Raw genomic sequence first — 19277 nt, forward strand, 5'->3', positions numbered from 1 at the left:
TCACAGAATGTCTCTTGAGGAGGGAAATGCTGCTTCTTCAGAGTTGTAGCCCATCATGTACGGAACTTAAATTAACCCGCTGAGTTGTAAAAAAGGGTGTAGACACAAACATTTTCTTACGTGACAAAACAGCTATGAATAAAAGATTTTAAAAAACAAAAGATGGTTAGAGTCTCTAAATTACTGCTATGAATAACAGATAAATAATATATGAATTTCAGTATTATTCAGAGTAAATTATACTAAATTTAAACTGGTTTCTGGGAGTTCAGCACAGTCTCACTCCCAAGTCATCATATACGGACACTTGGTCCGGACAGTGTGCAGGGTACACCGATAGGAGACCCTGTCTCCAGAAAATCACATTTCTATACCGCTACACTGCAATGGCAAATGTGTTTTGTGCAAAACGTGACTGTCAAAGTTTTTTAGTAGCATACATGAGGACGTTGTTAATTTACATATTAGGCAAGTCGCGATTACGTTTTATACTGATCGCATCAGTAAAATGTTCACAGACAACGTATTTGTTTTCCACCAAAATATTGGATCTTGCAGTACAATATCCATCTGTGGTGACTACGGCATTATTAATGTTTGTAATGGTCGTGTCTATGCGCACACAGCATTTGGTTACGGAAAGATCGTGGTGTGGTTTAATACAGGAAAGTTCACCGTGACTTCAGACACGATATGTTTTTTTATATTAAACCAAAATCGTGATCTTTCCCTGACATTAGACGAAGCGCTTTTGCCTGTTGCCTGAACCACAGGCAGGACTCTGGATGCAAGCCCCAGTCTCTGGTGTGACAGGCATGCGCCATCCACCCCAGACGCCTCCTGTCAACTCTGCTGCCATGAACGGAAACGTAGCCCTCCATTTATGCTTTAGGGTAAAGGGGGTCTGAGCGTGACGAGTGGGGAGCAAAACGTGTTGCAGTGTTGTTTGCGTCAGTTACTGTATGTGTATGAGGTTAATCTTTCCTTTTGATGTGATGTCAAATGTGCTGTGCAAGGTGCTAGATGAGAGTGTGAAACTTCACGTTCAGTAGTAGTTGGGCCCGGCCGCTGTGGGATGAATGACTACAAACTGGGAAAAACGCTGTGTCTCCGAATATGAAACTGTGGATTTATGCACATATTTCATCATGTCAGTATACACATGGGGATTTCAGGCAGTCCCGGGATCAGTTTCACTGTAGGGTTTAATATGCAATTGCAGTAATTTATTTCCCATTTTGTTTGTCTGGTCTTGAATGATATAATACACTTTTTTTATTTTTGACTGTTTCATGTTCAATCAAAACCAGCTTACTTAAGGAAAAAAAACAAAAGAGCCCAGAATGTCAGTTTGGTTAAGTGGACTGTTACTAATCAATGTCAATCTTCTTGTCTGGCTACATGGTTGTTTATTTGACATCACCACAACATTTCCCTAAGTTTAGTTGCTATGCACTGATAAGAAACCCTTACTATTGAATTAAAATAAATAAATAAACAAAAACGCTGATAATATCGTCACCTTCACCCACCACATCATCATCATCATCACCACCATCACCATCACCACCACCACCACCACTTTGCTGAAATTAATGATATGTTGCTATTAAATGTAATGATAATCAAAATCAGTCTGGCTGTAGGTTGGTGTAATAAATGGGTTTTTCTTTGAGAGATTTTAATTTGTGTTTAGCCAAAACCAGGTCAAAAGATACTTAAAAAGGAGTTTTTGACCACTAGTGGCACTAGGCAGCAGTGTTTACAAGCGGGTCTGCATTTTGTTTGCATCTTTGTTTGTACCGACCACACATATGGATGAGCATGTGTGTGGCGAATCCCGCTGATCAACAACCGATGGTGGTAACGCTCCAAGAAGTGTAGCAAATGTTCCGACGAGGGCAAGGAGGACCAGCCAACAATGCGGGATTTAAAAAACAAGATTTTGCAAATGTCTTATGGGGAAGGAAATACATTCAGCACGTTTGTTCGACCTCGGAGGACACACTTGATGGCTTTTTGTGACAAACACAGAATGTAAACCAAACTGTTGTTGTCTTGAGAAAAATCCACAGGGCGCCTTTGGCAGGGCCTGAAACATCGACGTGTTTGAGCAGACTGTTGCGATTAATTTAACAAAAAATGAAAAATGCAAGAGATATTTTGATTGCCCGCCTGATTTAGCAGTGCGTCTTAATTTATTGGTTCATCTGTCTGAGCATATTCCTTTAAGGACTTGAATTACAAAAAAAATAAAAGTTCTTTTAACCCTGCACTCTATTTGATACAGTCTACAATGGCCCATTAAGGAAAATGTATTCAGACACTAAAAGCTGCCTTAATCAGCGTTTGCTTTGAATGAAATCTTTGTTAAGTTAAATGAAATGAATGACTGTGTATTGGCTGTAGAGCTAAATAGCTCTGATTCTGTTTTTCATCACAGGGCCAGGGTCTGACTCGCCTCACTACAGACAGACACAACGCATCAGTTCGTCATGTCCCACATATCACGGGGCTTCCACCAGTGAGCTCCTGTCTGAATGTCTTATGAGAGCTTGGAGACTGTCGTTATCACCAAAGCAGCAAAAAAAAAAGGTCTACTGAAATCTTATCTTTTTGAATTCTTTGCGACACAAAACACACATATGTCTTTGTAATAAATGACTCTACAGTCACTCCGATGGGAATTTCTTCGCCTCTGTTACCACCTCCAATGAGCTTAATGCTCCCATTAACCCTTGCGGTAATATCAACAGTATGTGTCCCATTTTTCAAGTCTGACGTATAAACTGGTCTTGCACTTTGACCACTTTATTTTTTGCCTTTGTTTTGACGGATGGGTTGCGATGGCTGCCTGGGCATGAAGAAACTCCCTTCTTACCCACCTCTCTTTTCCCACTCGGACATGTGGTTTCATAGAAATGGAGTCCTGGTTTGTTCTGTACTCAGATGGAGTCAGAGTAAAACATTCCACACAGACATTACTTTTGATTGTTGTGATACACGGATAATTTCAAAACCAAAAATCACTATGCAGAAAAACAAAATGACAAAACCAAAACACCAGACACTCCAGTGCATGACAGGGCTTATGGTCTGTTCCATTAAAATGTTGGAAGGGGGGGAACTCCCTGCTGGTAAGGTGTAATTATAGTATTAGTATGTAACTGGGATTCAGCTCAGATATGAGAAAAGAGATGAATGAAAGATTGAGGCTTGTGAGATTTGATTTAACCCTCAAAAATTTGTGTTTTGTTATTCCAAAATGCAAATGCGGGCTGCTGCTATAAAATGACCAACTAACTAAACATACATACCAAAATGATATGTTCAGTAATTTATCACAGATTTTTGTTTGATTTTACAGGAAATATTAAAAGCCAGGGTACATCTTTAAGATGACACATAGGCTAAAAGTAATTCTCTGCGGCGTTAGTTTTTTTTGTTGTTGTTCTTTTATGCTGCACAGGTTTTGGAAAACCTATGGTTGAGATATCTTTGAAGTTTTAGCTGTAATTTCAACTTGATCAGTCCTTTCATTCGACCATTCTACTAGGAAGGAGAAATTTGCATTTTTCTGACATCCCTGGCAGATAGCATCATTGCTGTCTGAATGGGTGATGGGGAATACTCTGGGGAATGAGAGTCTCTGAACCTGCACTTCCAAAGTGCCTGCTTTCATCATATGAAAATGGCTAAACATCTGAGATGAGTAAGAGAATGGCTATGCTCGGTGCAGTTGAGGCTGCGTACTCGAAGTGCGATGCTCTTATTTCACGGATTGGAGTAAGACTTAAACCCCCGCAAATTACAACAGTTTACAAACCAGTGGGGAGAACCACGCGAGATAACGGGGCTTTGTTGCTGTGACTTCCCGACTTCCTCCGGCACAAATCCAAAAGAAGATCCATCGCCCAGAAGTGATCTTCTGTTGCGCCAGAGCACCATATGCATAGCTGTGTATCTTAATACGTCAGCCAAATGTAGTCAGGTCACATCAGACACACGCACAAAAAATGCTGGACATTTATCAGTGCTCATTAAATTGCCATCGTATCACAGCAATATCTGTCATATAGGAGGTTTTATATGTTGGACTGATGTCCAGAGGAGTAATTTAAGGCGTATTTAATGGACCAGATAAAGCAGATATTACATGTAAAATACCAGCTCCTGGTTCATTTTCTGTGACACTTTTTTTTTTGGGTTGGCCTATCTGCCCTCTTACTAAGCCATCAGAGAAAATTACTGCAAAGTTTCACTCCAAAAAAAAAAAAAAATCATAGGCTAATGAGCCTTCAAAAAAAAAAAAAAAAAAAGTCTCACAAATGCAATTTTGCAGATGAGTAGCTCCTATTATATTCACCAACCGCTGAATTTCGCATTATTTCCAAATTTTTCAAAATATTTCCAATTCTGGTATTTTTAAACCTGGGTCCTATGTTCTGATCTTTTTGGGTCTAAATGATTAATGGGGACAAAAATGTTTGGAATAGGTCCAATGTTGAGCAAGAACGCCATAAATCGGCACCTGCGAAACAGCTGCAATGTAATCCAAAAAGGGGCATTTGTCCACGTCCACCAAAAGTGCATGTTTTTGCCACTGACAGGTTCAGATTTTTATTTTGTGTCTGGCAACATTGTGGAAAGGATCCCTACAGGGACAGACATCTGTGTTTCACTTCTTCCGGTCTATGTTTTTAACAGACCTTTAAGTGTTGGGGAAGCATATGCAAATGTTGGCATAGAAAAAATAAAAAATAAAAAATCTTGTGAGCATTCGCTTACCTATTTTATAACAGTTCAATTTAGGACCTAAATGCAAACACAGACAGGGAGGCAGAAAACAGTTGAAAGGCAATTTATTTGTAGACTAGAACGGTGGGTTGATGAAGTGGCCGAGCTGGAGTGATTCTGGAGTCTGACTGCCAGAGAAGCTCGTAATGGCGGCGCGGCGCAGGTGGTTGAGCTGGGGAATGGAGCGAGCAGGCAGGGCGGGCAGAGAGTCAATAATCCAAACTGGGTACGGCAGACGAAGGCAGAGCTTGGACGTTGCAAGAGTAGAGGAGGGCAGCGGCGATGAACCTGAGGCACAGGCGAAGCGCAGAGTCAGCTGGATCAGGTGAGCACAAGGCAAACCGCTGGTATAAAACCAAAGGACCTGACCGTGGCGTCTACACCGCAAAGGTGACTGAGGAAAATCTGGTGGAGTTCGGATGGACGAGCCAGGGTTTTATACTGCAGTGGCTCGATGAGTTGATGAGTAGATCAGCTGCAGGTGTGCAGGATGAATGACGAGCGAAGCAACCGGGAGGCCACGCCCAGCCCACGCACACACACACGCACACACACACACACACACATGAAGGTTTCAGCGTCCTCACTCAACATTGGACCGATTCCAACATTTTTGTCCCTATTAATCATTTAGACCCTAAAAGATGAGAACATGGGACCCGGGTTTAAAAATACTGGAATTATCCTTTAATGCGGCTGATTGAATTGTTGCATTTGCACTTAATCTTTCTGATTAGACACTTTTCTTTCTGCTTTGAACACGTTGTCTTAAAATCGTCTTTTTGCTACTTGGTTAAATATTCAAACAACTAAATATATATTAAATATGTCACAACACAAACAGCAGGTCTTGTGTAGACCTACCGGCTGGATTTGCGAGACAGCGGATGTGTCACACCTTCAGCAGTCCTGTCTCCTAGAAATTTAGGTTTATCTACATATACATTTTGCCAAGTATTAACACTATTGCTGCTGAATGTTATGTTCCTTTGCAGCATTTTTGTGCTACATTCTTATGCCGCACGGTTATGACGAGGTTGTGGACAATGGACTCCCCAAGTCCAGCTAAAAAAAGCCCAATAGTTGAGGTTTTTCCTCACAGCAGATCTGGATATGGTCAATTTTCATAAAGTCAGTACTTAATGATATTTAGATAGTTCACCCATAAATTAAACTTACATCATTTTAAATACATTGTTTATTCAAATCCACTATAAACTTTGTTCTTGCAATACAAGTATAGTTTATAAAGTTTAGGGTTCAAAATGAATACTAGAACAGAGCCATCATTAGCCATCATCAATGTTTTTAGCGACACCGGTGCTTTACCATCTGTATTATAAGAAGTCATAATATCTTATATATATATATATATAGCTAAGTGGAACCCAGCCAACATTACTTAAATGAAACTAATCAACTAATCGATTCACCGACGAATCATTGCAGCACCTGTCATACCAGTGCTTTTCCAGCTAGGACTGGTAAAAATGTCCGAAAAAGGTCTGTGCAGTAATAAACGCGAGAGTCTTTAGTACCACAAACATGAAACATACACTATCTATAGACCACACATAAAAATGTATTTTATTTAGTGTATTAACAAACTGTATTTTACATTTTATAGACAGTGTTTTTATAACTCTTGTTTCACAAACAACAGCATTATAAAAATAAAAGCACATGTAACATATATAGTGATAATGGTGTTTTTTTTTTCTCGGCAAATCTGGAATAATACGGCATCTATTTATTCACTTTGTTTATTTCATTTATTTCTTACAAAAATGTGTCGGAGAGTTTAAAAAAGGAGTGAGTTTGTTGTTGAATGGAAGGCTAAAAACAATGAGGTGCCCATCATGTCCATGGTTAAAAGGGAGGGCCGTGATATCAAAACAAGTATTTATTTTTGTACCCCGAACATGAGTGTGATCAGTAAAATACAAACAAAAAAAACGAAAAGAAAAACATGCTGGTGCTGAAATGTTTGTATATTTGTGAGATGATTACATTGCTTGGGTAATACTTCATCAGCGAAAGCTTTTGTTTACGTATGTGAGTGATTCAGATTTGTGCAACCTACAAACATCAGCACACTGGCAACATATCAGTGATGGCAGAGCTTTAAATTTATATCAACTGTCAAAGTCATTATTTTCATCAGGAGAGAAAAAAAAAGAAGCTATGAGGCAAGTTTGGTGAAATCCTCCTTAATTCTATGATGTACAAATTTATACGAAAAGCTGACATGAAAATCTCAAATGCACTCTTGAGATCCATGAAGACAATGACAATGTCCCCCAAATGTCCCTTGCACGGCTCCAGAATTGCTTTTAACCATCATCAGGCCTGTGTGATAACTGCTCTGCCATCTGTGCACCTGGCCGCCTGCCCACTTATTAACTACATAATTTGGTTGTTTCGTATTCCATCGAGTTGGGCTGCTTGGCAGTGAAAGTCTGCAGTGCTGCCTGTATCCTGGCAACGTCTGTGGTGGACAGTTTGAGCCGGTGCCGTAGCAGACAGGAGAAAAGGTCCAGAGGCTGAGCTCCGGGAGGAGAAAGCCTGTTGACCCGATCCCGGATCTCCAGCAGCTGCAGCAGGGCCGAGTCCTGCGATCCCTGAGTATATGGGTAGTCCAGCTGTAAAATCAAGTCCTGGATCGCGTCCGGGTCAAAGTGCATACTGTAGCCATACACCTGGATGCTGTTGATCTTCATGTAGCCTAGATTTCGCCCCGGTTCCAGGTACTCCAAGGGTTCATAATATACAGTTCCATTTCCGTTGGTCGAGGGCCCCCTGATCCGGCTCCGTAGATAAAAGTGGACAGTCTCAAAAAATGTTTTCCACTTGTTGCCCAAAGTCAAAGTCCAGTTATAACAGTCATGGGGAAGGTCTAATTTAGTCCTCTCCCAGTCTGGGTAGTTGTTCTGGTCAATGGGCATTATCCAACTCTCCGAATGGCTTCCCCCAAACGGATTGATATATACAGACAGCATGGGGTCCAGGGTGCTGTTCTTGGTAAGGCAGATCTGTAGAGACATCCCCAGGAGCATGTGGACATGGTTTGACTTGTATTTATTACTTTTCAGCGTCAGCAGCATCCTCTTTCTCCACGACGGGTCGAACCAGTTATTCAGCCTGACGTCGTTGCTGACAAAGATCCCATGGATGCTGATGCGGTTGTCACATTTCTGCAGAAGGTAGCGCAGCTCCAGGTCCTGCAGGTCCGTCTCAAAGCCGATGTAGTGGTCAGTGGAGTCGGGTACCTCGTTGCGGCACGCGCCCTGGCTCAGCATGTAACCCTGGTTGCAGGTGGCGCAGCGGGATCGGTTCTCATAGGAGCAGGACGCACAGGAGGTACCCTCGCCCACCGCGCAGGGGATCAAACCCTGGCAGGGTGGGTGCTCGTAGGGGCAGGAGCAGCTGCGGGTCTCTTCCAGGTAGGAGCCAATGTGGTTGTTCTCGCTGCAGTACATGATAGAGAGGATGTAGTTCAGCCAGTAGCTGAAGGGCCTACAACAGAGAAGGAGCAGCATGTTAGATTTACGGTAAATATACGTGAACCTGTAAAATAAAATTACAAATATTTCCTCAACATTCTCTATTTTGCTCGTGAAAACGAATGTAGGGAATGACTGCGTGAAAGCTATTCTGACTAATGAGAAAGTTTGAGCCACTTGACAAATCTCCAAGTTTTTAGATTTTAAATGCGATTCAGGAGAGCCAGCCAAACACTCCCAATGTATAAAACCACAGGACATCATTAGCTGGTGGGTTGTAGTAGCTAGCAGAGTGATGGCGTGGATTTGAGATGTGTCAGCGTTAATGGAAACGGAAGCATCGCTGAGGTCTGAAATCTCCCTTGTCTGTCTCCTGATCAGACAACGCAGGGGAGGGTGGCATGGGTGACGGTCAACAGTCCTCCACGGCTCTGTGTCACTTCACATTGTCCAGAGACTCATGCCCACTAAGCGATGCCAGTGTTAAATTGATCCATTCAAATCCCCGAGCATTTCGATTAAATCCTTTTAGAAAGGACACCCTGTGCACATATTTGGTTTCAGTCTGAAATAAGTCGGTCTTACAGAAGCTATATATGCTCTAACTGCTGCTTGATTGGGCCTTTTGTGAGGTTAGAGGGAAAAAATAGTTCCGAAAAAGTTTAGCGCTAAAAAGTTAGCTAATTAGCTTCATCGGGTGATTGACAGTGTCCAACCTGACAACACCGCCAACAGCACAGCAACTGTAATCGTCTTATGCTGTTAAATGTTGATTCGTGCTGGAACTGCCTAACATCTTTTTTACAACACCGTCTCGTCCACTTTAAACCAAGTGAGAAGAGCGCAAGCGAAACACAAATCCAGAAATTCCTCATGTCTTAAAACCGTTATTGCTCCAACTATGGCAAAAATGATAGCATTTCATGTCAAACCCCATTACTTTTGGTAAGAAACTATGTCTTTTGGGCCTTTTAATAACACTGTTTAACATCATAAATGATGAGCACATAGAACATCTGATTTTAAAACATTGACGTCATTGACTAGGACTATATAAGTAGCAATTGCAAAATGTTTTGTGTATTCCATGACACAAACTTTCATAGTAAATCAAAATTACCGAGATTGTTTGTGAGGAAAGGAGCAGATGGACCGGATGACAAGAATATAATGTCGTAAATCAGTCTTTCACTTTCTTTGTTTCACATCTGTCACATTTCTGAATCCATTTTTGTTCTCTAGCAGAGTTAGCGGTTTTGTTGTTATTGCCGCGTGCAGCTGCTAAATTAATTTAGAAGGAAACAATGGTGCATGTATGAGTAATTTACATTTAAAAACAGTTTTTTGAAAGAAAAAATAACATTTTCGTCCAAACAGTTGTTTGACTAAATAATAGCTGGGCAGCCTGGTGTATGCAGCGGTGGGGAATTCAACTGTAATGATCAACATTAGATCAAAGTCATTAAAAGTCAGCCAAGTTTCTTTCCACAACTTCACAAACCAGATTTAGAGCAAATCTGCTGGGCATATTTCAGCATTTCAAGATAAGTGGCTGCCTCAGTACATTTTCTGGAGGACATTTCCCGTTGCTGCGCAGGAACAAATACTATGGCAGTGTTTGTTGCTGACTTCCCCTTACCAAACACTTGATGAGAATCATGTTGGATGCGAGCTTTTGCACACAGCACTGTCGCCAACGAAGAAAAAGATGAAAGTAATGTGCTGTAACTTTAAAACAAAATCACTTCTCTCAAACACAGACGATGAAGACTTTGATACTTTGGATATGAAGCTCTCTGTTTTGATAACTGCCTCATATAACTGAATATAGCTGAATACAGCGATTCAGAACAGGAAAAGGTAGAGTGTTTTTGAGCAAGCCATCAAACAGTAAAGTCACTTCTGTTTGATCCGATGCAATGTTCAGTTGGATTTTTGGTTTGATTCAACAATCAACGCGGCATATTCTTGGACTCTAACGGGGTTCAGAAATGGGCACAGAAATGGCAGCGCTAGCTTGATTACATGCTATGCATGTGATAATGGTAAAATTGTATACACACAAGCAAGACGCCTGCATACGCTAACATGTTCAAGGCGGCTGCAAATTCAACGCCTCTATGTCGTCAGACACCATCACAGCATAAATGAATATGTCAGTTTTTGCTGCGTTTGTTAAGCAGCGAGGAAGCAGGAGACATTTGTAGAAATACATTTCATCCCACCTTATTCAGGTAAACAAATATAAAAAGAGGAAGATGCACAAGGCTAATTAAACCTTCTAATGTGAAAAAAAAGACCCACTATCTAAAACTGTGACGGATTTTTTTTCTTACCAGCATTAGGTTTTGTTCCATCCAGTGAACTGTACTCTCTCACTAAGCACACATATCTTCAGAATGAAAAAGCCAGAGACTATAGAAAGCTTCAGCTGTGGTATTTGTCTGTTTCAGAACAGTTTTTTCACAAGGGCTTTGAACCAGCCAACCATCCTAAATACTCCAGCATCACAGTGAGTGTAGTCAGTGTGTGTGTGTAGCAGACTGTGACATGGAGGAAAAGGGAAAGGAGCAAAAGACATTTTCTCAAATCATTAATTGTAAAATCTGGTGACATTTTGTCAAAAAACGGTTGATATAATGTGTTAACGGCACGCAGATACGCTGGAAGTCATCAGTTAGAGTCAGCTGTGCATATCTCACCTCCAGGGTGGAGGGCGTGCGCGGCAAGGGAGAGGAAGCTGTCTCGCCATCATAAAGCGCATTGTGTCAGCAGGACATGTAAACTGTCATGGAGACGCAGTGTGCCGTACGGGCCGCAGAGAAGCTGGGTGTTCACTCTGCAGTCTGTTCACTGCCTGTCAGCTCATTTCACACAGATCAATGCCACACAACAACTTCCCCCTTCTTCCACGGATTCAATTTTCACGTGTGAGCAAAAGCCTTTGCTCAATAGAAGACACAATATATATATTTTTTTTTTTCCATGAAAAGGGATAGGTATTTACTTGGTGAGCCAAAAAAAAAACAACAAAAAAAAAAGCCTCAATAACAAAAAAAAAAAAAAAAAAGAATAAAAAATCAGTGCGGCTCCATCACCGCTCTTATAGTCTCAGACCTACTGTCCTCATCTCCGAAGACTGTACTAGAAAGTTACAAAAGAAACTCCAAAATGGATTTGCAGTGTCAGGTTACAAAGTATGTGATATCTTTCTGTTTGCTTTTTCTTGATCTGACGGAGACCACGAGGCTTCAGTAAATGAATAATGGCTGCAGAGATGAATGAATATTCCCTTTTATGATGTGGAAGAAAAAAAAAAAAAAACACATCCTCCACGAACTAGGTCATTACGCACAAGACAGTATGGAAACATGTTGTGGATGAGAGGGAATCGTTTTTTGGTGTTTTTTTGTGTAGAACAAAAGAAAATGTGTCTTTAAATGAAAAAGTTCTAAATGATATACCACAATGAAAAGATTTTGATGAAGAGAAAACTGCAATATTTCAGTTAAAGATACAGAGGGACTGTATCTTTTAGTCTAAAGGCTGCGAGCCCCCTTTAATATGAACAAACAGACCAACAGACTCTTCCTCAGATCTTTTGAGAGCACCCAGTTATATCACAGCAGGATCCAAAATATCCAGTTTAAGTATTTACTCTCATCACTCCTCCTATATCTTATTACTGTGTTTACTAGTCTCCCTTAATTTGCCCCAGATACGGTCCAGTTGAAGTGCTGAGATACATTAAATATTTGATTCAGTTCCCAAAGTGTTGCATGTGCGGATGTGGCTTGCTCATGGACTCCTCTCCGCATACCCAACAAGTCCCTTATTTCAACATCACTGCTAACTTTGGCACCTGGTTTGGATTTAGCTTTAGTCTCAGTCTTCTGATGAAAAGGTTTATTTAGTTTCAGTCAGATTTTAGTCGTCTGATTTCTGATTTTTGTTAAGCCAAAGACATTTTAGTGTAGTTTTCATCAGTAACATTCAATCTCATTTTTGTCATTGTGCATTTTTCAAGATATATATACATATGTCACGGCAAAATGAAAAAAATCTTCGATATATATATCAAATATTTTTTTCATTGTGACATGACGTATGTATATATATGAAATTAACAGTGTTCATCTAATTCCATTGTCATTTTCCATTGTTTTGCCGTTGGAGGACATTTACTAAGTCTGTCAAAAATAGGTGCAAGGGCACTGCAATTTTTTTTTTAGTTCACCTGAGTTGCATAACATGCCGCAGAACTCGTTGGCTGAAGAGAAGACATTTAGAACTGTAAGCGTTTATTCATCTCGCAAGAGGAAGGCCACATGTGAGGAAATTAAACTGTCTGATGACGACCCCCACGAGGAGACCGGTGCTTGAGTTTGAGTTACGGAAAGTCAACGCGGGAGATTTTGGTAAAACAAATTCAAATTCCTTCGACCAGATTATTTCTGTAAATAGATAATACCCGGCCTACGTGATGACCATTACTGGCTCCTTCGGTCATATTGCCGGGGCCTGGAGCTGCCGTGAGCCGTCAAAAGTCCCGAAAAATAGGCAGTCGTGAAAAGTGACAGGTTGATGTTGCACTGCGGCTTTTTTGTCTCAGCTAAAGTAACTTTGTAATGCGTCTTTTAATTTTGCATTGTTCCCACCCACTCGCTGTCTCTAGCGATAGTCTGTCTCCCACTGTGTGCATTTGCTAAAACAGCACCTTAGATTTTACACCTGCTTCTCCCAGACATTCAATTAGAGATGCGGTTTCCTCTTTCACAGCGGTCAGTCTGCTATCATATATCAGATGCAGCTGTTATTTGTATTTACATTCCCTCCTCCTATTTTTTTGCCCCCTTAGGATATAGTGCGTAAGACCAAACACCAAAAACCTTAGCATATGCTATGTTGAACAAGCTATAAAAATCTGTCTGAAACCAGAAAATTGTAGTAGCTCTAAGGTTAACAAAACAGCTTTTACGGTCTAATAAGATTTTGTGGGTGATTGGTAAAATTCTGGTTTAAAGAATGGTATACCGTTTGAATAAACAGGGATGATATTCCCTTATTTAACAGGAACCGAAGGTGGTGGGGGGGCTGGAGACTGTTTCTGCAGCTAAAAAATCACATTGCAGAGGACGAGTATTTGGTTTTTCACCGGAAATAGCTCCTGAAATAAACCGGGCTGCGTCAGCCGTGCTGGCACGATCACATTTCTTTTTCACAAACTTGGAGTCTGAAGACTACACCACTGAATTTTTGAGAGAGAAAGAAAAAAAACATATTGAATGATCTGCTGAGGAGAGATGGAAAACTCTTCTTGTCTGTGATTTCATCATAGGCTGGTTAACCAACGGTTAAATCTCCAAAACTTATCATACTCCTTCAAAACACTGCAAACTTTAATTTCACAGGAGGATAGCTTTGATTTCCCAGATGTAAAGGGGACCTGGGCTGGGAGTGCAGCCAAGTCATCAGGTGTGACACTGTAGCTCACTTCCGATGGACCTGGTTGAATATCAAAGCACTAATGCATCGTGTGTGTTATTAGCATAATGCCTAGTTCAGGGGATAACAATGCGCCGTGCACAGAGTGGGCTGAAGAAAATAAATGAGCTCTGCCGTTCACAGCTTGCTTGAAAGGACTTGTGATGTGGCTGCAGGCTTTGGAATTTTTTGCTTATTTTCACACTTGCAGAACCACACACAGGCTTTCTCACACACACACACACACACACACACACACACACACAGACTTCCACATCTATGTCGACAGAAAGGTCAGCAGGAATACTTATCAGCTTCTCACCTCTCCCTCAGCATAATAATTTTGGGCTGAGTTCGACACCTCTTGCTGAGGGTGAAAAGCTTGTTGATGATGCGCCGCGCCTTGTTCAGGAGCTGCTGGGTGTTGAGCTCCAGTTGTTTGTAGCGCTGGTGAACGGCCGGCTCCATCATCCAGAAGTACTGGATGGCGGACGTGTTCAGGGCGTAGAATGTGGGAAGTCTTCGAACAAAGTTCTGAAACTCATCTGGAGGGCAGACAAAGATGTGAAATGAGAGCGGAACAGCCTTTTTCATCGCCAAAACGACTCTCTCGCTTCCGTCCGACTGTACTCGGCGAATTTAGTCAGACCAAATGAGAGCCTCACTGCGCAGAGGCAACATGGGCTGCGGAGCCACAGGGCAAACTGGAAGTTATATTGTATGACGCACATGCTAATGGGAAAAGGCAGAGCTAAATACGGGGTCATGGTAACATTTTTTTTTTTTCTTTCATTAATGAACCACCACCAGCTTTTCCGGGGCTATTACTGCACGTCCGTCTGTGAGAAAATAGGATGGACACGGAGCACAAAGGACGATATCTGCCAGTCCCTCCGAGCTGCTGTCTGCTGCATGCACAATGCACAGAGAGCAGATTACATTTCCGAGGCATCCAACGACAATAACATCATGAACGTAATCGCGATTGGTTGAATGGAAAATCGAAGCATGTGCAGCACTGATGGGAAAATGTCCACAGGACTGTTTGTAATTAGTTAATATTATCTTGATAATACAGCATCTTATTAGAAAACCAATTAAATGTCAATGGCTTCCCTGGTGATTATGAAAGGTGTATTACATGTTCCTGGGAAGTTAATAAGTTGATTAAACAGCTTGTAATAAGATATATTAAAGGGTATTTGGGGGTCTTTCCCCATGGGGACACACGATGTAGCTAAAATGTTTGTTCATAGAATTCCACGTTAAATAAAGATTGTCGCCTTTTGACGAATGCATTTGTATCATATTATATTATACGAGTAGTTTAAAGACTAAGTTGGTTGTTATTCTCCCAGCCTGACTATGACATGTGGCCAAAAGCCCATTTGTTCCCACTGAAGATGTAAATGTTAAAAAATGAACATATACTTTCATTTTTTAAAATAGGCTGCGTAGTTTCCTCAAACAGACGATATACAGACGATATCTATCACTGTGATCATTTCATTGATGGTTTTGCTCTTTTTATGGGATTTGTTGACAGGAAAAATATACAAGAACTTTGGTGTTTTTAATTTTGTTTTTAAATTGTTCCGTTTTCAGTTCTTGATGCGTTTCATTGTTTTATCGTTTCATTTTGTGTTTTACCGAACCTTTTTTATACAGTAAATCTTTTTAAAATGAGATTTTTGTTTTTGGCCAGAACACCCGATAGAAATCACCGTCCTTTTCAAATAGATTTTAATGGCTACACACACATCTCTTTATTTGTTGCACAATTCAAACACCGTGCTAAAAGACACGCAACAACCAAGCTCAACGGATATGCGCAGGGGAGGAAGGGTGATACAAAGTCCTCCCTTCCCCTGGCCTATTTGGCCCCTCCAGTAAAGATGCTGTATCTTTAGAGACTTCTTGGTTCAGTGGAGGCTAAATAAATAAAATAAAAGATATTGTTTAATTTAATACAGTGGACGAAATGGTAACTTAACTGGGGAATGTGCAAACTGCAAGCTGCTGCTGAACTAGACCATTAATTTATCAGCAAGACAACAATACCTCATCCCTGGACACCCACTCTCTACCCACCATTATTATCTTGTCAGCCACTGAACCCAGGAAGGTAACAGCGCTTCCCTTTCATATGATTTTAAAAATAGAAGGCACTGTCAAATGTGGAAGAGCTCAAACACAGACACTGTGTGGGCATTATTAAAAGGAACATGAGTGGGGTTGGAGGGTAATGATGTGTATCAAGAGGGTTATTTGGCAGATTCTCCCTAAATTGCTGAATTATGAGCTTATGATTAATAAATGATGTTTCTTATTAGCTGGGTTAATTTTAATATTCCAATTAATGCACCACACTGGAAATATGTATTGACCAGGACGTCTTGGATCAGTGACCGGACTTGGTTCACACTGTACCCACTAGTCAGTGGATCTTAGTCTTATATCTACTACACTATTTCAGTATACCATTATGACTACGAATCTATTATTTATCTCGCCGAAAACCGGAGACGCAAGCGTATCGCACTCACTGTAAGGTCGAAGCAAATCACGTCCGCCATCAGCTGACCACGGAAACCTCATTTAACAATCGGAGTCATGATTATTAATCTCTCTGCTGCTGGTGTTAGTTGTTCTCTATTAGATCAAATATACAAGTGGCTCCTCGGGGGGTTTCGAGGGAACTTACTTATTTTTCCTTATTTAATACAACGCGGCAACTGCAGCTCTCAGGGCACCTTGCTGCTTTAGTTATTGCCAGCAGCGTGCTAATCAAGTTGCCCTTAGTACAGAGGCATGTAGCCAGTAATAACACGCTCAGCAAGCAAGGTGCACAAAGAACAGATGAAGGCAGGGCTGGAAATGACTGAAACAGCTAGATGCCCTCAGAGCCGGTGGATGCAGCTCGCACTTCCAGTAATGGCAGGGGGAAACAGAAACAGAGCCATGTTGACATTTACAGTGAAATACGAGATACCAAACACTCCGAGGGTGCAACATATGCGCTAATGGTCACCATTTGTGCCAGAGAGTGTGCCTATTAATGAATAAAAACCCCTCGTAAAAAGCGTGTTTGAAAGCTAGGCAGAACGCTTTGCTCACACTGTGTCCATCTTAACACTGTAAGCACAGTGTTTAGCTGGTGGCTGACGTGCCTGTTTCTGCCACGTTACCCAGCTGACGCTAAGTCAAGGGCTGCTAACAAAAAACAGCTTAATGACAGCTACAACTAAGCCGTAAAGTGTTGCATCACAGGTTACATCGCAGCCTGCTAACACGTCACAGCAAGTGTAGTTTGTTTTCTGGGCAATGACAGCTCCTCCTAAAGTGGTGAAAAACCTTAATTTGGCCCATTTGCATGAGGGTAAATGCTGCCCTTTCATTTTCTGGACACTGGGGGTTGCACCACGCAATTTCTCTGTATAGACAGGCCTCGGACGGCAGGAAAGGGCAGTTGTTTGAATGCTGAGGGAAGAGGCTTGGTTGCTGTGTGAAGAGATTTTGCTGTGACAATTCTACAGAGTCAGCTGTGCCTTTAATATCTCCGGCTGCTTTTAGGCCACTGGGGGAAATGTTGCCAATCAATAGGCGGGGCTGCTTTATGGCAGTATCGGATTTACAGGATTTTTGCATCGATGTCGTTAGTGCGTAAGTACCGTAATTTGTCAAACATTTAATTTGTCAGATTTTCAAACAAACATTTGATCTTTAAACAGCTTCTGCAGCGAGATTGCAGAAATGTTACAATACCACAATATAAACGATGATACTGTAAAACAACACAATAGGTTTATTGTATTTTATCCGTTTTGTTCAGTTTTACTGAGGCACTGAGTAACATAGCTGCTGCATAGTAAAGTCTACCGACTGGTTTATGATAGTTTTTTAACCGAAGGCTCACAAAGTCCAGAGAGATTTAAAATATGTAAAAGTGCTTTAGGTTTATGAGATAGATTAATATTTTACTTTCTATGTAGGAACAGAAATCAATTTAATTTCAGTTAATAGGGATGAGATGCTGTTCTCTGTCGTTTTTGTATAATTTTCCAAGATGCTGTACTGATGAATAACCATTACATAGATCGGGTGTAACTGTCCCTTGTTTTCATGGCCTTTCTGTCTTTGTTTTTCTTTGTGTAATTTGCTGTCTCGGGAGGGTCACAGTCATTGAATGAGCACAGAAGAGGAAAACACTGACCTGACTCCTCAAAGTCTCGGTTGGCCATATTCCAGGAATCCCGGATTTGCAGTAAACTGGCTTCCATGGCCCTCAGATCCACCTCGGGGCAATTACACTGTGGGTAGTCCATGGCGCACTGGCACCAGCAGTCATTGTCCCGGCACACAAACTGGCCCTCCTCATTACAGCCGATGTAGCTGAGAGCTGCCTGCACGAACCTGGCCCTCAGATACTCTGGCAGTATGGCCTGCAGGCCTGAGGAAAGGACAGAAACATGTAAATGTCACACAGATGAATGAAGAGGGAGCTGTAAGTGCTTTAGGTATTGCAGAAAATGTGTTTAGGTTTGCTGTAGTACACTAGATCTGTAAATCACTGAGGGCCGGCACTCATTTTCCCTGGTTTTTTTGCAACGCTTGACATATGCTTGGTGTCACATGTAATATGCCGAGATTCACTTAAAGTTTTATTTTCACAGCACAGTTCTGCGACTTTTGTTCCGAATCATTACTGTCTGGGATTCACTTCAGTACTCTGCAAGTATGCATGGCAAAAAAAAAAAAAAAAAAGCAAAGGAGTGATTGAAGCTAAATTTGTTCTGACACTCTCGTGCTGCAGTTATGGGCTTGCCAGAGAACAGACACTGTGACAATTCCATCAGAAATTGGGGGAGTTCAATTATGGATGGCCAACCTTGCAAATGAATCTTGTTTTCAGGGCTCTGAACCAAAACGGAGCTGACAGAGTCGAGGTTGTCATAGTTACTGCATCCAAGAGGGCCTGTCCTTGTTTCGGTCACCTAAACAGAGGAAAACAGAGGCGCATAACAATAATCCATATTGAGAAAGAAAGTCACTAATGTCATTAAATATACAGGCAGAGATAAAGGAAAGAGAAAGGAAGAGGACAAGAGAGAGCACATGACTAAATGTCATGCAGAATAAGATTAACAACACCCTTTCTCTTCACTATCTCCTCTCCTGAGAAACACAAAATATATTACGCATTATTTAGACTTCTCCATTGTGCAAATCATATTTAGGATAATGACTATGTGAGCTACTGGGCTGGAAATTGAGATGTGATAAGGATCCCTGGAGTAAAGCATAATGAGTACATTGTGGTGTCATCTGTCAAATTCATCTCTACACTGTGTTTACCCATTACGATGCCCACTGACACCCACAACATGCTAAAATCCATTGTGATGCCAGTGTAAGCATGTCCTATTCAATTATATACTCACCTGAGGATTCATGCCATTGCCTGGTAAAAACCTTCGCATGGGGTATGTAATA

General features: G+C 41.3%; 1 protein-coding gene across 1 annotated transcript in view; it reads right to left on the reverse strand.

Annotated features, from left to right (window-relative positions):
- Positions 1–6492: 6492 nt before the first annotated feature.
- The window catches only part of LOC120790926 (BMP/retinoic acid-inducible neural-specific protein 3-like), a 50432-nt gene continuing 37647 nt past the window's right edge, over positions 6493–19277 (reverse strand). The window contains exons 5-8 of the mRNA XM_040128928.1: positions 18673–18778; positions 17998–18234; positions 14107–14329; positions 6493–8313 (exon numbers count right to left, since the gene is read on the reverse strand). Coding sequence (XP_039984862.1) covers positions 7197–8313; positions 14107–14329; positions 17998–18234; positions 18673–18778 — 1683 coding nt within the window. The 3' untranslated portion in view covers positions 6493–7196. The remainder of the gene's footprint in view (positions 8314–14106; positions 14330–17997; positions 18235–18672; positions 18779–19277) is intronic.

This window comes from Xiphias gladius, chromosome 6, assembly GCF_016859285.1.
Source record: "Xiphias gladius isolate SHS-SW01 ecotype Sanya breed wild chromosome 6, ASM1685928v1, whole genome shotgun sequence".
Classification (NCBI taxonomy): domain Eukaryota; kingdom Metazoa; phylum Chordata; class Actinopteri; order Istiophoriformes; family Xiphiidae; genus Xiphias; species Xiphias gladius.